We start from the raw sequence: 19,662 nt of genomic DNA, 5'->3' as shown, positions 1-19,662 counted from the left end.
CTTTTCTAGGTTTGGGTAGCAGTACAGGGAGAGCAGTAGGAACGCTTGGTGGGGAGCAGGTGGACTGCAGACAGAAATGAACCAACCTTTTGTCCAGGAGCACCATCTTCTCCTGGAAGACCAGGCAGACCTGCCAGTCCTGAAGGGCCTGGCTCGCCCTGATATCAATAAAAAGTAAGTATTTCTATTAAATGCAGACTTGGTACTATTCTGTCTCCGAATCAAGGAAATCTCTTTAAAAACATTTACTAAACTGTATATATATTTATAGCAAACATTTATGTGTATAAACCCATATCTTGCATTTTTTTATAAAGACAACTCTCATGTATCTGGAACTATCCCACATCTGATTGTTTGAACTGTGCATTTTCTGTATGCAATTAATATTATTAGCTATTAATGCTGCAGCTGATTCTTAAAAAAATAGTGCCATCTTTTCATTTAGTGGCAGCATTTGAAGTAAATATCAGATAGAGCTGACTGTGACATAATGATTGATATATTGCTGGTGAATATCAGTGCAAATCTATTAATGGCAGTGGAATTGTCATTAGCCTATTTATTTAAGGTTCAAGAGCCCGACCTGGTTTTAGATGAAATGGGATCATTTAGGGTCAAATGGGTTCCCTCAATATTACCATATTTTGTGGAATTAAAGAAATTGAACAATTTCTTTCATTTTTCAACCCCTGTCCCAAATCTCTAACAAAAGAGTAAAACCAGGAGAGCCCTGTGACTTTCCACTATCACACAAATACTTTTTCATCTATTCCCATATTTTGTGTTAATCTGGCTGTTAATGATATAGGGACTGGTTAATATCTTGGTCACTTTAGCACTAAAATAATCTGGTTACAGCTTCCTCTTCTCTAAGCAAGTGTGCTTTCTGTCTAGTAGCACAGCTTGTTTCCCATGTGAAGGTTGTGAGGGGCTGTAGCTGCTGCTCTGTTTATATCCTATCCTGTGTGGAAAGGGAAGGAGTAGCACAATAACCATGGTTCAGTGCTTTTTTTTACCAGCAGTGGCTATAGCTTAGTTTATGCTGGGGATGGCGAGTTCTGGCAACTATTTAATATTCTGGATGGTTTTCTGGACAGAACCGAAGGTGAGCTGTATGCAACACTGACTGGAGCATGGGCCTAGCATGCGGAAATTTTCAGTCACAATAAATCTTACTGCTTTTGTACAGAACTGGCGTATTTCAAATGTTCCCATTTCTGGAGGTTATTGAAAGTCTGTGTTAAAAATTTTAAAGACTAAGAATGTAAATTTTATTTCTAAACCTATTTTTAAGTGCCTACAGAAAGGATACTCAGGAAACACAAATTTCAAATCCAAATAAATAAATAAAATAATTCCTCCAGTAACAATGTACCTTAGAACCAGGTTCTCCACCACCTCTTTCTCCTGGCACTCCAGTCTCTCCTGGCAAGCCTTGTTCACCCTTAAGTAGAATTATTTTTTAATAGTGTTATCATGGCAAAAAATATAAAAGCATATTCTTGGTTGCTTATATTTAAAGAAAGATTAGTGTGATACTGTCTTTAGTATGATGTGTTGAACCCTTTGTCACAAAGATTGGGAGTTGGCAGCATATTTTGAACTGTCACCAAAAAGTTGTTAGAGAAAATGATTAATGATGTAAATCTATAGTTATACATCCCTGTGAATGTTTCCCGCCAAAGTAGCTGATATTTCAGGAGCATATCTGGCACCCACAGACAATTCATCCTTCTTTGTCTTTTCACCAGTGGTAAAGCATATCCCCGAACAATCATTGAAAATGTACAAGGTGATCTCTGGTGCTGCAAAATACTTCACCTGGCATGGACCCTTGACCTACTTATACTTCTAGTTCCTTTATATTATGCTTCAGAACTTTATCTGTCATCTCTTTCAGAAAATCATTTAAAATCTCCATTCCAAACACTTCAAGGATGACATCTTTCATTAACAGTTCTGTATTTTGCAAATTAGTCAAGGCTAAATTATTCTGACAGTTTTCCTTTGTCAAAGGTAGTCTTCATTATACCTTAGACCATTCTTAACTGCTGGATACAATAAATATACAGTCAGGTGAGACAACAGGCAGCAGAAGTAACAAGGAAGTCAGACAATCTGTAAGGTATGTATGTATTTTTATGGAATGGAAATAGTCCAGTGAGGATAAAAGATGGTACTGAAATTTTGGTGGTGTTCTGTGTTAAGTGCAACTACTTTTTGGAATTGATTCATTGCACCCGCATCTGATATGATGAAACTGCAAGTTCAAGGCAGACAACCCTTTCTGTGGAAACATACTGGACAAAGTGTGGTTCACTGTCTGATATGTTGTACCTCAAAGGTGCTGTGGTGAGCTAAGCCAAAATTTAAATAGATAACTATGGCATTGGTTTATCAAGGCTTTTCAGTGGTGTAGGATCTGCTGTACAGTTTAATAATATTAATAAAGAAAATAATTTCCTGCAGCTATGTCAATACTTAGATTGGAATTCAGCACTTTAACAAGCGTAAGGATAGAGACAGACCATTTCTTAATCAGGAAGCATAACAGTCAAAACAGCACAGTAGCTTATACTTCAGAAAATTCCCTAACCTTTGGTCCAGGTAGTCCCTGTCCTGGTAGCCCTCTAGAGCCAGGTGGTCCTTTTGGGCCCTCCACTCCCTGAAAAGTTTAGTTAAATAATTATTTAAAATAAAATATTCTCTGTTACTACACATTTAAGTGTGGGGTGAGGGGGAAGTAAAAACTGCACCTTCTCTCCTTGAATTCCAATTCCAGGTAATCCAATGGGCCCAGGTAAACCAGGAGGACCAAATTCACCCTGGCAAACAAAGTACAATTGCTTAGTTGTGTAAAGATACAGAAACCATCTGGGACAGTTCCCATGCTAGTACCTGTTGACTTAATCTCTCCTTAAGTCAGTGAAGCTGGGGATCTGACCTTCTGTCTTTCATATATGTATTTACTCCCTGCTGGTTCTGTTGCAAAAAACTGCTAGTCTCTTTTTCCCTTTCTCAACCTTAACTTTCCCATAGAATCAGATGCTATTTTTAACGTTTCCTATTTTAATATGAAGAGATATTAAAGTAGGTTGGGAGAGTTTATTTGGCATAAATCTCTCTACAAAATACCTTATTATCCAGGGCCTATTATGGTTTCCTTGCCTCATTACACCTTTTGTAGTGAATATCAACACTGTATTCCCTGCGTTATGTAGATTTATTGACACTTTGTTAATCCCCTGGTGTATTTACTGCTCACCTTTTCGCCTTTTATGCTGATGCCTGGAAGTCCACGAGGACCTTTTGGTCCATCAAAACCACGGTCTCCCTGCATGAAAAAAATACGTTAACTGTAGAAACACACAGCTGTTCTCTCTGAAGTAACTAGAGACACTGTTTCCTCTGTCATTGTGAAAAACAAAACAAGAAGAACCAGCAAATAGCTCCTGGATCTGTTTTCCAGGATACCAAAGAGGTCATCTTTTCAAATGAGCTTGCTCTGCAGTTTGAAATTGCTGATGAAAGAGCTGAACAAGCTTCTTTTTATCTCTGCCCACCTCGATTGCTTAAGGTCTTGTCCTGCTTCCTCTCAAATCAATGGCAAAGCCACAACTGATTTAAATGTCAGCAGGGCTGAGTAATGAAACTAACTGAAAGCTGAATTCTGCTTATTTGTCTTGTGGGTTAATCTCATTAAAATGTGGCAGTGAGGATATGTCTCTCACTAAGAATTTTGCCAAAATAAAGACCAGGCCAAACTGCATTGTTGTAGAAGTCTATTTGTAAATGTCATTGTCTTTCTAAATGTTTATTTATAAAAGGGTGTCTTGAGGAAAATGCAGATTACTAATAAGGACACAAATATTGTGCTTTCTTGTACTTCTGTTAATAAAGCAAGTAGAGACAGATGGTTAGCTTGTGTAAATTATCACAGAATCACCCAAGGCAAAAAAGTTATGCCTCAGACAGGTCTTTTCTCTCCCTAGTAACCAATTCCATCATTTTAACTTTGACTGAAATACATTATGTGGATTTCTGTTTAAATTAACATTCTTTACTCCTGATGCTTCAGAACACCTGCCTTCATTTTCCTTTTTACTAAAGCGTGAGCTTGTAGTAAAAACAGTCTAAGGAAGGCAACTGTAAAATTTGCTTTAGATTAACAAATCACATGTTTAGAATGTGATTAAAACCAGAGAGCTGACAAAATTGGCAGCCATAAATAGGATTAGAGATACATACAGGCTCTGTTGATACATGCTTGGCTCCAGGTCAGACCTGGCAGTAAAAAGTAGTACATTTTTTATAGAATCAAGAGTTTCAATAATGCTGGCAGAATTCTACTTTGATTATTTTATTCTGCCTATCTCAATTGCTCAATAGTTTTGGTTAGATTATGCATTCTTCTATACTTGTTCCCACTGTGTATTGTTGCTGTGCTTTACTAATTAGTTGTAGCGTTTCTTGCCACATGAATTGGTATTTCAGTGGCAATGGAGTGATTTCCAAATGCATTTTCTTCAAATAGTTTTTTTGTTTGTTTTCATGCATTAGATCTGCTAAGCAAATACAAGCCATCAACAATGAGGGTAGACAATTCATATAATTCATCATAAAATATATACTGGATGTTTGAAGATATTATGTTGTTAGCAGCAGTCAGATTTAAACCTAGCTGACTACAATGTTGTACTAAGCAAAAATCCTAAGATTTTTAGTAAAGGGACAGTTGGGGCCTGCATCTGCAGAACAATTTTTTATTGTTTTCCAACCAAAATTGCCTTGGTGCATGCATAAAAATGAGTGAACCATTTAGTTATATATTTAGCTCATGTACAAGCTGTGTCACTTTGTTATTGTAAGCAAAGGTCAAAGTGACAACTCAGCCTGGGAGTTGTTTTTTGGCGGGCAGCAAAAGGATCTAGCAGTGGGTCTAGTGACTCCATCCATGTAGGTGCAACTACTACTGCCATTACTTCCACTGGATCTGTAAGTCAGTAACAGCAGCTTTCTTTTCCCATAAACTGATTTCCAACTTTTGCTAAAATACATAAGTCAGTGGCGGAGGTATTTAAGCTTAGAAGTCTGTCTTTAGTAACCGTAAAGATCTCTCTCTATATCGGGATTTAGAAAAAAAGCAACAACAAAAAGCTAAGTTTTTCATCTAGGAATCACTTCTTTAATATTTTATTTAGTTGGATGCTTGAGGCTGTTTTAAAATGATAGCTGGAATTCTTTCCGGGCTTAGATCCCACAAATCAAGCATCAGGTGAATTAAATATCAGCTTTACAGTCCCCAAAGGCTAGCTGTGCCTAGAAGTCATGTTTGGACCAACTGAATTCTGTGAAAATGTATCAGGTGAATTGATGCCAAATTTTTGTATTAATTTACAAGCTACTTTCTCAGATTCCCATGCCTGCTATGGACTTGTTTTGGCATGCACTCATTTAATGGTGCTGCTCTGGTCTTAAAACCCTTCAACTGCTGTACCTTAGCTCCTGGAAGCCCTTCTCCTGGTGAACCTCTTTCTCCTTGAACACCTTGTGGTCCTTGAGGCCCCTGTTAACATAAGTTTAAAATGGCCTAGAATATGTATTAATCACTCAAATCAACAGCAGTGTGTTCTATGTCATCGTCAGTTTTAAGCATGTCTATAAATGGTGTAGTTATAACCTGTTAAAAATAATACAGTAATACGATATTCATAGTGAATAAATGACAAACATTCTGGCCTGCAGCAATAACAAGGCAGACGGTTTTACTTTTCTGTTTACTTATGAATCACGTGTTATGTAGCTGAAATTCCTATTTCTTATACTTTTGAAATCAACACTCCATAAACTTTAGTTTGGTTTACGAATTGTTACTAATCCTTATTAATATATATATTCATGAGAGACAGGGAGAATCAGATGAAAGACTGTGCAGGGTACTACTGAAGAAGATGTAGCTGTAGAGATATTTGACTGTAATTGGTGAAGAGAATATAGCATGCCCTTCTCTTTTTGAAAGTAGATCTGACAGGAGCACAAGGGGCAGGTAAGACAACTAAAATTTTCACTAAATGCAAGTACAAAACCTGTGCATATTAAGCCTAATTCACAGTGGTTTCCCACAACTGTTTTTTTAACTCTTATTTATTACTTGAGATTACACACACATCACAGAATGCAGGTAGATTTGGCTCTGCATAGCCTAAATATGCTTCTGCTTAGAGCTTTAGAATTATGCCTAATTCTTAGGTGAAGATAATTACACTGCATTCAGCCACAAAAAGAGAACTCTTTTGAAGTAAATACACTTTAAACTAAATTTAAAACACACCTTGAGTGTATTTTTTTAAATCAGAATCTCTTGTTATACCAGTATGGCTGTTGTGGCTAACAAAGTTGCACATCACAGGCACCTGTTGCCCCACAAAGTGGCTCTTCTCTCTATGCTGTTATTGAAGAGATTCAGGAAGCATTACTGCCCCACTTTGACTGTCACCAGTGGCCTTATTAGTAATGCTTTTTTCTTTGGGTTCTTCAACAAGAACTCACTCCTCTCCAGTAGTGTATTTTCGAGCAGGTTTGAGATCAGTCAGTTCAGTTATCAAACTACCTTTCTGTTTTTCATGGAGCACATCTTTTGAAATGATTATTACAAATCTTTCCTTGTCAATGGGGAAAAGCTACTTGTGAAAAAATTGCACAAAATCTCCCTCATGGTCGCACTAGGGGTCTTTCATCTAGCTGATAAGAAATTAATTTGAGTCTGCTGTATTGGAAATAGCTCAGTAAAAAGTGATGATGCTTTGAAAAAAACCCCAAACCTATAAAATTGGTGTACTGATTTTCTGAATCACCACAAGGAGGTTGAGTTTACAACTACAACGAGGAGCAAGGCAAAGAAGAGAAGGAAGAGACTTCAGAGCCAAACCTATTATAAGTTCTGGAAGCCAGATGGTTTATTTTTCCCTCTGCTATCACTAGTGAAAGTAATACTGGTGAAATTGTTACCTGGGACCGCTTACACAATCTGAAAGTCTTTATGGAGGTTTTTTAGGTATGATTGTTTCTAATGTAACAGTGGCTGAAATGGAGTTTCTCCTTCAAAGTCATGCTGATATTAATGCTCTAATGATACTGAAAAGCAGTTAACTTCAAAATTACCACATGTGGATTTGAATCTTTCAGGGGACAGTTTTATTTAAATATTTATGTGATTTTGCATAAGATGTTATTTTCTCCTATCTGCTTTGGAGACTAAGATAATTAGAAAAGTTAAGGAATTGGAAACATTTCCAGTGTATTGAGAGAAATGAAAGTCAGACAATGTAGTATGTATGAGACTGAGAACTAGTGGAAGAAAGAAAAGAGATGGTATCATTTAACACACATATATTCCTTTTAACAGGGAAGCACTAAGAATTTTTCCTTTTTGTCCTGCTTCCCTCTCACCAAATAAAAAATAGACATACCATAAGTCCTGGCTCACCAACTCCAGGTGGGCCAATGGGGCCTGGTCTTCCTGTCAAACCGGTGTCACCCTTCAAACAAAGATGTATTTTGAAAATGCCTGGTTTAGGTATCTGTATGTTTGCAGCATATAACAACTCATCATCTATTCTGTGCTTGAAATACTTGATGTAGGAGAATACAGGAATAACAGAGAAAATCTGTGTGTCCTCACAGTCATACAGCATGCAAGGCCAAACAGACATTGAACTGCTGCAGTTTCACAGCATTAGGGGACAGCCTGAATTCTACATTTGAGAGAAGACAATGCTGAATCAAACCAGTTTTCTCATCATATTCCTAGTACGTTATGTATCACTTATTGTCCTTTTCCAAGAAGTCAGTATTTCTGTCATAGTGTTTCTGTTATGCCAGTCATCCAAACCAACAAGCCTGTTTCTCACAGGATAATTTTTGTTTAAGACCATGTATGCATTTTTACTCAGCCATACACTGCTTGGATTGAGTTATGTCAGGTGTAAGAACTACTGTAAAAAAGTCCTTCAAAGTACATACTTAAAATGTACTTTTTTTTCCCAGTTTTGATCAACATACAAAATACCTTTCTGGTACCATAAAAACAGCATTTGGGGGCTTGAAGTTTCTCATGTACCAGCAAGTAAATTATCTCAGCTGTCTTGGTCTTCGTTCTTATCCCACAATACATGCAATATAGAAGATGAGAGATGTTTGTACCTTTGGGCCCGGCAGTCCTATTCCAGTCTCTCCAGGCAAGCCAGGTGGCCCAGGGAGACCTCTTTCACCCTTTTCAAGGAATGAAAAAAGAAACAATTCTGTTTATAAATTGGTATCTAGGGAAATCAGTTTAACTCAGTTTATAAGTTCATTTTTTGCATATCCTGAATTTCAGCCCATTGGAATTGTCTTATACAGTACTTCATCTGTTCACTCTTTCAATGCTTTGAAATTCCTTTTATTAAGACTATAGATATTTCCTGTACAAAGTGATACCAGATTAAACAAAAGGAAAAATGTTTCATTTCATGTGGGATATAAGTTTTGACACCCAACTGCTCCATGCTTCACTGTTGGCTAGCAGGTGCTCTAAATATGGTGCAAAGGAGATAACAAGAGGGATATCAAAATAGATAATGTCCTTTATAAACTTATTTTGAAAATTTTCTCCACAGTACTCCGTTCAGTAGCTGAAGAACCCATTAGCTTTGGCTGAATTACTCGGCTTAAGGTTTTTCGGAGAAGCAAAACTGTGGTCTCTCTTAATGAGGTTAAAACAGTTCCCAAAGTTGTCTATAATACCCAGTAATATTTGCATCCTCCATTAAACTACTATGATAAATATATTAAGTCATGACAGAAACACAGAATGAAGTAATGTCCATTGGTATACCTGGAATTTACAGTGGAGTAAGTGAGAAGTAGACCCAGCAAATCTTATGGATTTAATAAATGTAAATCATATGTTTTTCAAACAAATGCAAAAAAAAAAATTTTATGTTTACAAAGGGGACTGGATCTTGCAGTGAAGCACTGGGTGATTTCTGTGGCCCACCTTCAGAGGGCCCATTGCAAGGCTGTGTCCTGAATTGCACTCATCCTCATGACTTTTAGATATCTTCTGCTGAGCATCAGTAAACAGTGGGAGTACTAATTCTGAGCTATAGAATTCTTCTTGAGAATGTACAGTTTTAAGAGAAAAGTTTGTTTGAGATCCCAAACAGAATTCCTACTTGGCACCTAGGGAAAAAAGAAGTTTTAAATTGAAAACTGAAGAAATGCAATGCTACACTGCTGCTAAGTAATATTCTGTGATGCTGCCATATTTTAACTGTTTGTGAGAAAAGACTGTTGTGTGATTTGGACCTGAATCCAATACAAAGAGCAGGTGAAGACCTTTCTTAGGAACCTTGTAGAATACAAAGAATATATGATTTGCTAGCAATGTCACATTAAACTGCATCCCCTACAAGAAGCGTATGGTGTATAAGGATAAAAGCATTATTGTTGTGAGGCTGTGTTAATACCTTTTAACATTAAGAAAGAGAAGAAATAATGCAGTTCTTGCCTTTGATCCTTGCAGGCCTTCAGGCCCTTGATCTCCAGATTGTCCTTGTGGACCCTATTAAAACAAGAGTGGTTTTAATGAGATTTTTCAAGCTTTCAGAACAATGGTGGCTTGAAAACCAATCTCTAATTTGCTGTAGTCTGCATGAAAATATAAATTACAAACATTTCAGAACTGAAGCTTTGCTTTCTGATGCATGTATAGATTCAGCTACTCAACTCAGCTGGAGCTGGGTCTGGTAATTGGAGGAGAGAAACTGGCTCTCCCTTTATTTGAATATAATTAAATCTATTTTATAGTCAAGATTTACTGAAACATCTATGATGGGCTAATCTTGGCCTTCAGGCCAAGAGTATTGAGATGAAACGAGAGTAAAGTGTTTCCATGTACTTCTGTGAGATAATGAATTAGTTAAGACACTGAATGGGAAACGAGTGATTTTGTTTTTATGGAACTGTATTTGCAGTGGTCTTTGAGACTGAATGAATTATAAGGATGATTTATTTGTCTAGACTGCTCCTCCAAACTCTTGTTACTTTTACTGTTTAAGAAGATAGATTTTGGATGCCTTGAACTCAGTGACTCAAAGATTCCATGACAGTTGTGGTATGATATTATTTCAGAGCTTTGAGTCCCAGGGAACCAGGTATTGTTGCTTTTATTTTTTTGTTTTGTTTTTTACCTGTAGCCCTCTTGTTCCTCTGGGGCCTACTGGGCCTTCAGGACCCTGAAAGGCAAGTGAAAAAAAGGATATATTTATGTTTATTTAGATTTGTTCAAAACCACTTTTAGATTACTTTTTACTAAGGTGTCTTATTTAGATATCTTTACACTAAAATAAAACCAAGAGAAGCTCAGCAGCCAGCAAGTATTGAATAAATATTTTTAAAATGGACTGTGGCAATCAGAATACAGAGTAAGAATGAACACAGTTAATTATCAAGGACCAGTAATCCAGGATTAAACTCTGTTTGTTTCATTTAAAATATTCACAGCAATTATACACCAAATCTTGAAGATCAGTTTTAGAAACCTCGATTTTCACCTCTCATTCCCTTTGCTTACTACTTCAAGCCTTCTACCTCTGTTTAATTCAAGTAGAGTTCTGTCATTGTTATAAAGAGGTTTAGGCTTGGGCCTTAAGAGGAATCACATGAAACTGTAGAAGCAACTGAGAAAGTTACTGAAAATGGTATCCTTGCTCACTTCATTTTTTAAAACTGTCAGCTGTTACTTTCCCTCAGCCTTAGAATTAATATTTGATTTAAGTCTACCACCATGATTGTTATTCAGGGAATTGTAGTTTTTCTGTATTTTAACAGTGTTTCCTGAAAGCATAACAACTCTGTGGCTACTTACTCTGTCTCCTTTTATCCCTGGAATTCCACATTCACCTCTTTCACCCTGGAAAGGAACAGGAATAAATATTTATGAGGCATATTGAGCATATAATCCTTACTCTTTGGGTGGTTTAGTTGAAAAACTAAATGTTATTCTATTCATGACATATTATAGCAATTGTGCTGTAAGTTCATTGGGGAAAGGACATATCTATTAGAGCTTGTGCAGCAGCTGGTAAGAGGATGTTATTGTTCATGATTAGTATTTATAAGAAATATGGCTCTATACATAATAAATAAATACAACATCAAATATCTGTATGTAAGCAGAAATTCTGACTAAAAGTAGTACCTTCTCTCCTTTATATCCAGATTTCCCCTGGAAAAATAAAAAAGCAAAGCAGGTTGTGAGGAGATATAACCTGAATGTAAGTATTGGTGCTATTAACATTCTAATCTCTAGAAAAACAGCATTTCAGGTTATAATGAACAATTAGGTAGAAAAGGTGATCTCTGATAAACATGTCGATATGACTCTAAATACTGCATCTACTGGTCATGATAGATGCTGTTATACATGTAAACAAGTATCATTTTAGACTGGGATTTTGATGATGTAAAAGCAGATTATGTATTATTAGAGTATTTTCTAGATCAACTCCTGTAAGAAGGAATTGTTCCCTTTCTTTAAGCAATGATAATGTTTTTAGTTCTTCTAGTGTTAATGAATCATTAGCAGGTAAACTAGAATTGAAATTTGCTATTATAATTAAACATTTTTTTTTAAAAAGTGGTGTTTTACCATGAAGGAACACTGCTCATTGGAGAAGAAGGAGTAAAAATATTTTTTTACCTCTATTCCATCTCGTCCTGGGATTCCATTAAGACCTGGCTCCCCCTATGAATAATCCAACATCAAGATCAATGAAATCAGGATAAGCTAGTATTGTCCTGATTATCTGAGTAGATATCTCAGTGCAATACCGGAAGTATACCAGCTCCCTTATTTTACACTGATGATTTTATACATTAGATATAAGATTTTAATTTGTAAAGGATCTTAGTCTTTACTACAGAAAGAGAGGGTAGATGAAGTTTAAGAAATTCACAGGTGGAAAGTGCATGGGCACTATTAGGATAGTCTTTCCATATTAATGAAGTATGAAATCTTTCTCCTAAATCTGAAAAATCACATCACCTTTGCTCCTTTCAGGCCTGGAGCTCCTTCATCCCCAGTACGACCCTTTTTACCCTGAAATGAACAAAATAAAATTCTTATGTTAGTCACATAATTTTATTTTACAATATAGACACAATTTAAAAAATATGTTTAAGATATTTGCTTCCTGTAGATTTATTGTTAAAAATCTCTGCATTTACCATAACCTTGAACTTGAATTTCTGGGAGCAGCAGGGTCAACTCAATAGACAGCCATTTTTCTCTTTTGTCTTTGATGTAAACAAAAATTGTGCAGGTCTCATTGGAAGAAAAGAGGTGATCAGATGTTTTTGTAGCTACCCAGCTTGCCAAGTGGGTATTTTGCTTCCTTTTGAACTCTTTGAGGTGTATGCTTTTGTTTAAGAGGTACTTGCACTCTCCAAGACATGAATAACCCAAACAAAACTACTGTTTGCACACAAGAGGCTATGTTTGCAATTAAAGTGTGCTGGACTGTGCAGGATAAACCCAGTGTGTATTTCTGTTCATGTATATGTAGGATGTTCATGTCAAAAGGATGAGGATGGGCAGATCTTTAGGGTTCTGTTTGAAACAGAACTCTGACACTGTACCTTCACCTTGGGCAAGGGCTGTAAGGTACTCTGGTGCTTTAGTTCAATGTTAGGGATATAATATCAGACCATTCAGCTCTGGGAGTTTTTTTGAAACATAAACCCTGCAGTTCAGATCACCAAACCATGCATGAAGCAATCCCCTAGATTTGCTTAGGGGTTCTAGTTCTAATACTATTCTGAAAGAAGTCCGGTCTATTTTACCTTCTTTACAAGTCTGTTGTCTCAGTTGTTCCTAATGCTTCAGCCTCTTGCTCTCTCTCTTGCTTTCAGAGAGCTTTTCAGATAAACATGTTTGATTTAGGGCTAGTTAGATCCACCTGGCCTGGTTGATTGTGACAGGTGAATTATTGTTCCACACAGGAAATTTGCTCCTTCCTGCCTTTTAAACTGCTGTGGCTAAAAGGAGAGCCTCACCACATCACACTGTTCTTTTTTTCAGAGGGAGTCTCATGGCATTCTCAAGTCTCTCTGTGCATTTCCCACTTGTGTGACATTTCCATGCAATGTAAATATGGAGGACTATGTATTAAACATTGAACTTCTGTTGTCTCAGGATTCAGGTTCAAATGATTTCCTAAAAAAATTCGAACAATGAAATAAATCTTGATTTATACTGTATATCAGTTATTTCAGAAATGACAGCTACTTACAGCAGGGCCAGGAGGGCCTCTTTCCCCCTTCTCACAGTTACATATAGCAGCCTGGGGACACTTTGAATAAAAATAGTCCAAATCAGTACATTTTAATAGAGTTAGAAAACAAATGAACCCTGCTTTTAAGTTACTGTATGGCTAGTCTGAGTACACCAATAATGACAAAAAGCCAGTTATATTTACATGTTTTACAGAAATCTTTTAACTGTCAGTTTATCACTCATCAGGAATATGGTCTCCTATACTCTATCCAAAAATTTGTATCATTCTTATTCCTGAAATTTCAATAATCTCGATAATGGCTTTATCTCCAAACTCTTCATAAGGTCGATTTATTGGTATGCTGTGTCTATGACTGTAAATTTGTTTTGATTACTAGTCACTGTAGAGATAGTCAAGACAATGAGGTAAGGAAACATCTTCCATCCTTTTTCCACTTTACTCCACTATATGTAGATCATAGTTTAGATCTAGCTTGGTCTATAAGCAAAACATGTTATGGATCTTTATCTAGTTAATCCAATTCATTATAATAGTTCCTAATCTTTCTTTTTCTTCTGTCATCTCTACCATCATGTGTCCCAGTCAGACATCATTATGGTATGTAGTCATGTGATTTTTAGATTATTTTTGAAACTTTAAAACCATTACATAATACAGAATTATTACAGATACTGGGGTTATTTTTGGAGGAGAAATAGGAAAGTTGTTTTTATTTTTGGTTTTATTATTTATTAAACCTCCACTCAGCTTGGAGATGTCTAGATGTGAAGGGTTTAAATCCAATTTTTATCTGAATATCCCAATTAGTAACAATACGTTTTCCAAGGATAACACTGAATGTCTTATTACTTCAAGATTTATTTTGACAGAGAAAAATCAACATGCCAGTGGCAATGAGTGAAAAATAAAATGCTTCAAGTTTTGCAAGCACTCGTAATATCTAGCAGTTTCCTTGAGCTGCCCAACAGAAGAGTCTTTGCCTGAGATGACTGTACCTAAGTAGGAGTAACATCTTTAAAAAGAAAACTAACTTTATTCCCCCCATAAATGTCAGTGAGGCCTACCAATGCCTGCAGTCAGGGTGACACAGTGTGGACAAACTGGAAAAGTGCAAGCAAGGTGGGGCTTTGTTCTGAGTTCCTTCCCTTTTTTTTAACATTTATTACATGGGAAGAGCATTAAGAGCTAGAACGGCACCACATTAAGCTCTGTCTCATGTTTCCTTATCCCATGAGTCTGTTGGATGATGTGCCGAGACATATCAGCAAATTCTTGCTAACTTGAATACTCACACATTATTCTTTTTCAACTTTGAAAATAAGGAGGGAAAGTAAATGACATTAGGATAGCAAATTAAAGCTCTGTCCTGCAAATACAAAAGCATGTTTTACTTGAAGGCAATCCCATTAGACTAAATATTTAACCAACTTCCTGAGCTATCAGTTTTCTTGAATTATGTTTCCATATAATTGTCTATATTAAGCAGTAGTTCTGTGCAGAGAAAAAAAAAACAACTTACCTCTTCCTCGGACAGATCTTTCTGCAAAAACAGATATTCAAAACAACATTAGAAACTTAGAATAATAATCCAGATCTACAGGAAGGAGACTGAGAGATGTTAAAATAAATTGCTTCAGCAGCTAAGTAATGAAATGATGCAATTAACTTATTAACTAATATTAATTAAGCATTTATTTCTGAGAAATATTCTAGCAATTTCTCCATTTAAAAAAAATAATTTAAATATTTTCAATTCCTATTATAGACTGTCGACTGCACAGATCACTGACTCTTCTGTCCAGCCATAATTTTCTAAAATTACAGTGGTAAAAAGACCTTAAACAACATAATTAGCTAGGTATACGGGAACAATGAACCCAGAAACTACACTGTTTCCAGAGTGCTGAACAGCACCAGCTCTCTAGTAGAAGTGAATGATACATACTCCACACTTGAGAAAATAGGAAGCTCTTCTATGTATACTGCTAAGCACACACAAAATGAGAACAGTAAGAATACCTTAGAAAAGATTTGATTTTGACAGTGATCACATGACATTATCAGCATCGAATTAGGTCTGTTACTTTAGATCTCTACAGCTGAAACACCCACATACAATGCATTCGTCCCACTTTTCACAACTGATACAGTCTCTTGAGAGGACCTAAGTGTGTTGATGAGCAGTAATGCAATACACATCTCAAAAATTCACATGTATGCACATATAATTATGCCAAAGCCATTATTTAAACCAGACAGCAGCCATGTTCTCAAAAGAAGGCACCTGATGATGGCTGCCTGTTTGAAACAGGTATAATAAGTGTGTTTGGTCACTTGAGAGGTGGTTGCGGTGATAGAGAAAGCAATGGCAATACCAGAGAAGATGGGAAGGGCGATATGCAGAGTGGCATGCTGTCAGAGTGAAGGACAGACAGACAGGAAGGCCAGCTTGTGTTAATGCTCTAGGCCAGTATGAGATCACTTAGGTGTCAGCTTCACTGCAGAAGTCTCCAGGTTGTTACTGATAGTTCTATTTTCTATATCTGTGAGTGCTCAGACCAGTACTTCATCCACAGCTTGTGTCATCAGATTTATAGGCTAGAGGATGGCACTATTCTTCATACTTGACAGGGAATGTTTTTTATAAATTAAGTTCACATGCAGAAAAGAGGTACCCAAGCAAAACTTCAAGCTCAATTTACACATTTCCTCTTGATTATGTGGTAGGTCTTCCATGGTAATTTAAAGATGTGTATGGCCAAGTTCAGATTTTATCTAAATTGACATATCACCATTAAGGTCTACAAATTTATTTTCACTTTGGCAAGACCTGCATCTTTTTTTGGTACATTCCTACTTGCTACTGAGGAAAGAATTAGGATGTCAAAAATTGGTTATTTTTTTAAGAAAAGAGGTTTAAAATATCTTTGTTAGGAGGAAAAACAGATATGAAAATAACTTCACAACAGGTCTCTAAGGTTAATTCAATTACCAACTTCAAATATTTTGGCTGCCAAGATCTGAATGGTGGGGAGAGAAAGAAAACGTGTGCTTTGGCACAGTGGTCTTATTAATAAGTGGTCTGCTTTAACCTGTAAAAAGTACAGGTTTCTTCAATAGCATAAGCACTTCAAAACACTGGAAATAGGATCATTTTATATATATATATATATATATATGTATGTTCTTATACCTATTTCAAATTCTTTCTCATACATACCATTTCTTTGAGAACCTTCTCCACAGTTTCTTTCTCCTGGAGGTTGAAAACGAACCTGGATGCTGGGACACTGGCCAGGAGCCGGAGCTTGGCAGCATTGCTAATCTCCTCAGCCACTCTGGTCATTCCCATCATGAAAAATACAATTCCTTGGTGTTTAGCATCAGCTGTAGCTGCAAAAATATCTGGGTTTCTTGGATGGTCCACTCCATCAGTGAAGAGTACAGCTACTTTCACACTACCCAGAGTCCCTTCAGTCATGTAGAGTTGTGTGAGGTTAGTTATAGCATAAGTTGTGTAGGTGCCATGACCTATGTAGGAGATGGGAGCAATGTGGGATTTGAATGCTTCAGGACCTTTCCAGTCATGGAAAGTTTGCTCTATGAAAACAGTGCTGCTGTACTGAAGTAAGGCCATCCTCCAGCTAAGGGTACGTCCAGAACTAAGCTGCAGACTTTTCATTCTGTCTACTGTTTCCAGTACAAATTTTTTCTGCTGTTCATGATTATAGTCCTTAGCACTTTCGGAGCTGTCCAATAAAAAAGTAATTTCCAGAATGCAGTCTTCATCTAGAATAAATAGGTAAGTAGGTGAGTGGAGTGATTGCATACTAAATCTCATTCTACCCTTACATGTATTTTAGGCTTCAGAAGTGGGAGTGCAGTTATGGAAATTTTTGAAAACATCTGTGATCACAAATGTGAGACCTTCATGAAGATAGAGCTTATAGAGGCTGAGGAATTTGCTCCGTAACAGGTGCCCCAAGGAATAAGAAATGGAAGGTGAGGTGATGTCCTGTAGTATGAAATGAGGAATGTTGTAGTGGTTTTATACATTCATTCTGTCCTCTTGCCTGGCATTTCACTGAATATCCTACCAGGATGAGGACTGGGATCCTGTCATCTACAGGAAAATAAGTCTTACTGAATAAGACACTCGAATGTGACAGAGGTAGATTTTGTCCCTGGTACTGACACTCGCCTCCAGTGACATAAAAGTTTCCAAAACCAGGATCTGTAGAGTATTAATTTTCTGAACTACTGATGACATTACTTCTATAGAAATACAGTTATATTATTCTTGTGGCAGTAACAGGCTATCAGCCATATCACAAAAAAAAACAGAAGTAATCTCCTTTTCTGAAATACACAAAAAGGGAGGGAACAGATGGGAGGGAAAAGATAAAAATGAAAAAATAATGCATGTGAAAATGTAAGATGAGGCAAGCAAGCCTGGCTGATTATAAGCAGTATTGTAGAGGGCAAGTTAGCCATGTAGTGCAGAAGCCAAATGAATGAGAGAAAAAACCCACACTTCTTCAAAAATTACAATATTTACCTTGATCACTTGGCCTGGGATAATTTTCAACAGTATTTGACAGAATCTGTTTAGGTTTTGGTCTTCTCAATCCGTATCTTTTTTCTTCCCAGAGATTTTCTGCTAAAAACTTGTGGTGTTCAAGTATCCACAAAATCCACCAGAATCTGAAGAACATCATTTGTTTGGTTTCTGTTTCCTAAACAACACAAATACTAATACAGGAGTACAGCAGTACGAGGACAATAAAACATTATTCAATTTTACTTTAGCAGGTTGTTTAGCAAGCTGTATTTTAAAATGTAGCCCCTAAAAATAAGCTGATTTTCTTTTGGTAAGATACTCTCCAAAATATGTAATAATTATTAAACAGAGACATACTGGAGTGATTTTCTATCATAGTGCTTATAGTTCTAGCACATGACAAACTGGAGACAGACATTTTACAAACATACTTCAGTTCTCTCTCACTGCCAGGTAGTGTTTGTACAACCAGCACTTCTCAGAAACCTTAACCTTGGCTATACCCATGTGCATTCAGTGTGAATGCCAAGTGTAATTCACAGGGGTGGTTTTTTTAAACCTGCTGTTTCCAGAGCTGGCATGGACAGAAGGAGGTACAGAGGCAGATCCAAGTTTTGCCTCGTTCTCTTTACTTAAAAACTGAGGGTCACACATACTTCTCCTTGCTATCACAGCCCCCCTGCCCACAGCAGTCCTACAGAGGAACAGCCATGGCCTGAGGGTGCTGTCCAGGCATGAATGTACCTGTGCAACCCAGAGTGCTGAGCCCAGGCTCGACAGCTACCTATTGATGATAGGACTTTTTCCTTCTGCAGGGACTGGAGCTGTTAGTCCTGGGCTCACAGACACACTGGAGCTCACAGGCTGCTCAGGGACTGAGAAGTCAGTCCTGCCCCACTTTGGTTTCATTGTCATCTCCCTGCAAGCTCTCCCTAGGTAGGCACAGCGCGTAGCAAAAGGGCAGCTCAGTGGCAAGAATGAACCTGCCAGGACTGAGTATTTCACAGAAGTGCCCAACATAGTCATGTCTGCAGGATTTCTCAGCTCCTGCCAGTTTAGGGCAGGAATCCAGGTGCCCACAGACACAGAAAGGACAGGGGGTCCTTACCTTGGTGTTCCTAAGCAAAAGGCTCTGCAGTGATGCAGGATGCTGCCTTGAGCTTGCTGGCAGCTGTGTTGTTCTCCCTTTGCTGGATGCTCTGTGAGGAAAGGAGGGAGAAGTTGGGCTGCAAGCTCCTGTGAGAATTGGTGTCATGTGTCAGGAGGGGCTAGCAGTCAGAGGCAGGGGAAAGGGGGAAGAACAGCAATCCTGGCTCCCCCTTCCCAGAACCCACCCACTCCTCTCCTTGCCCCAGGCTATGCACGTGCATCCTAGGTTTAGTGCCCCACAGCCATTTCCACATATAAATCCGCATCCACACTTGCACAGGTATGGAAGGGGACTGTTCTCACCCCAACACACTTCCCTACATACCAGCCCAGTTGTGTTCACTCCCTTCTCCTATTGCTACCACACACCTTTCACCCCCATACTTCTGCACATCTGTTGTGCTTTGACAAGGCAGCTTTTGGTACTGGGCATCACATTTTCAACATCATCATAGCAGTTCATGTCTGTAGGATACCTTTCAGACCTAAAGGAACGTCCTCATGAGGGATTCCTGTTACTGCTGTAGTAAAAAGACATTTACTGTCACATGGAATGGGCCAACTGAAATTTCAGTTGCCAGTGAGATTGTCCAGCATGAGGAGGTCAAA

The 19,662-nt window shown here is 37.5% G+C and overlaps 2 protein-coding genes across 2 annotated transcripts in view; one reads left to right on the top strand and one right to left on the bottom strand.

Annotated features, from left to right (window-relative positions):
• Positions 1-19,088, bottom strand: part of LOC104359601 (collagen alpha-1(XXVIII) chain) — a 35,481-nt gene extending 16,393 nt beyond the window's left edge. Inside the window, exons 1-19 of the mRNA XM_032989754.2 lie at positions 19,013-19,088; positions 17,902-18,079; positions 16,564-17,132; positions 14,863-14,883; positions 13,338-13,397; positions 12,092-12,145; positions 11,747-11,791; positions 11,246-11,272; positions 10,913-10,957; positions 10,236-10,280; positions 9,554-9,607; positions 8,206-8,274; positions 7,473-7,541; positions 5,501-5,569; positions 3,269-3,337; positions 2,760-2,828; positions 2,600-2,668; positions 1,379-1,447; positions 87-158 (exon numbers count right to left, since the gene is read on the bottom strand). Coding sequence (XP_032845645.2) covers positions 87-158; positions 1,379-1,447; positions 2,600-2,668; positions 2,760-2,828; positions 3,269-3,337; positions 5,501-5,569; positions 7,473-7,541; positions 8,206-8,274; positions 9,554-9,607; positions 10,236-10,280; positions 10,913-10,957; positions 11,246-11,272; positions 11,747-11,791; positions 12,092-12,145; positions 13,338-13,397; positions 14,863-14,883; positions 16,564-17,132; positions 17,902-18,061 — 1,635 coding nt within the window. The 5' untranslated portion in view covers positions 18,062-18,079; positions 19,013-19,088. The remainder of the gene's footprint in view (positions 1-86; positions 159-1,378; positions 1,448-2,599; positions 2,669-2,759; positions 2,829-3,268; positions 3,338-5,500; positions 5,570-7,472; positions 7,542-8,205; positions 8,275-9,553; positions 9,608-10,235; positions 10,281-10,912; positions 10,958-11,245; positions 11,273-11,746; positions 11,792-12,091; positions 12,146-13,337; positions 13,398-14,862; positions 14,884-16,563; positions 17,133-17,901; positions 18,080-19,012) is intronic.
• The window catches only part of LRP2 (LDL receptor related protein 2), a 172,931-nt gene continuing 153,387 nt past the window's right edge, over positions 119-19,662 (top strand). The window contains exons 1-3 of the mRNA XM_032989751.2: positions 119-174; positions 11,266-11,321; positions 17,207-17,345. The gene's annotated coding sequence lies outside the window, so the exon portion shown is untranslated. The remainder of the gene's footprint in view (positions 175-11,265; positions 11,322-17,206; positions 17,346-19,662) is intronic.

Source organism: Tyto alba, unplaced genomic scaffold (genome assembly GCF_018691265.1).
Source record: "Tyto alba isolate M040663 unplaced genomic scaffold, T.alba_DEE_v4.0 Super-Scaffold_7, whole genome shotgun sequence".
Lineage (NCBI taxonomy): Eukaryota > Metazoa > Chordata > Aves > Strigiformes > Tytonidae > Tyto > Tyto alba.
This window is presented reverse-complemented; position numbering and strand designations above follow the sequence as displayed.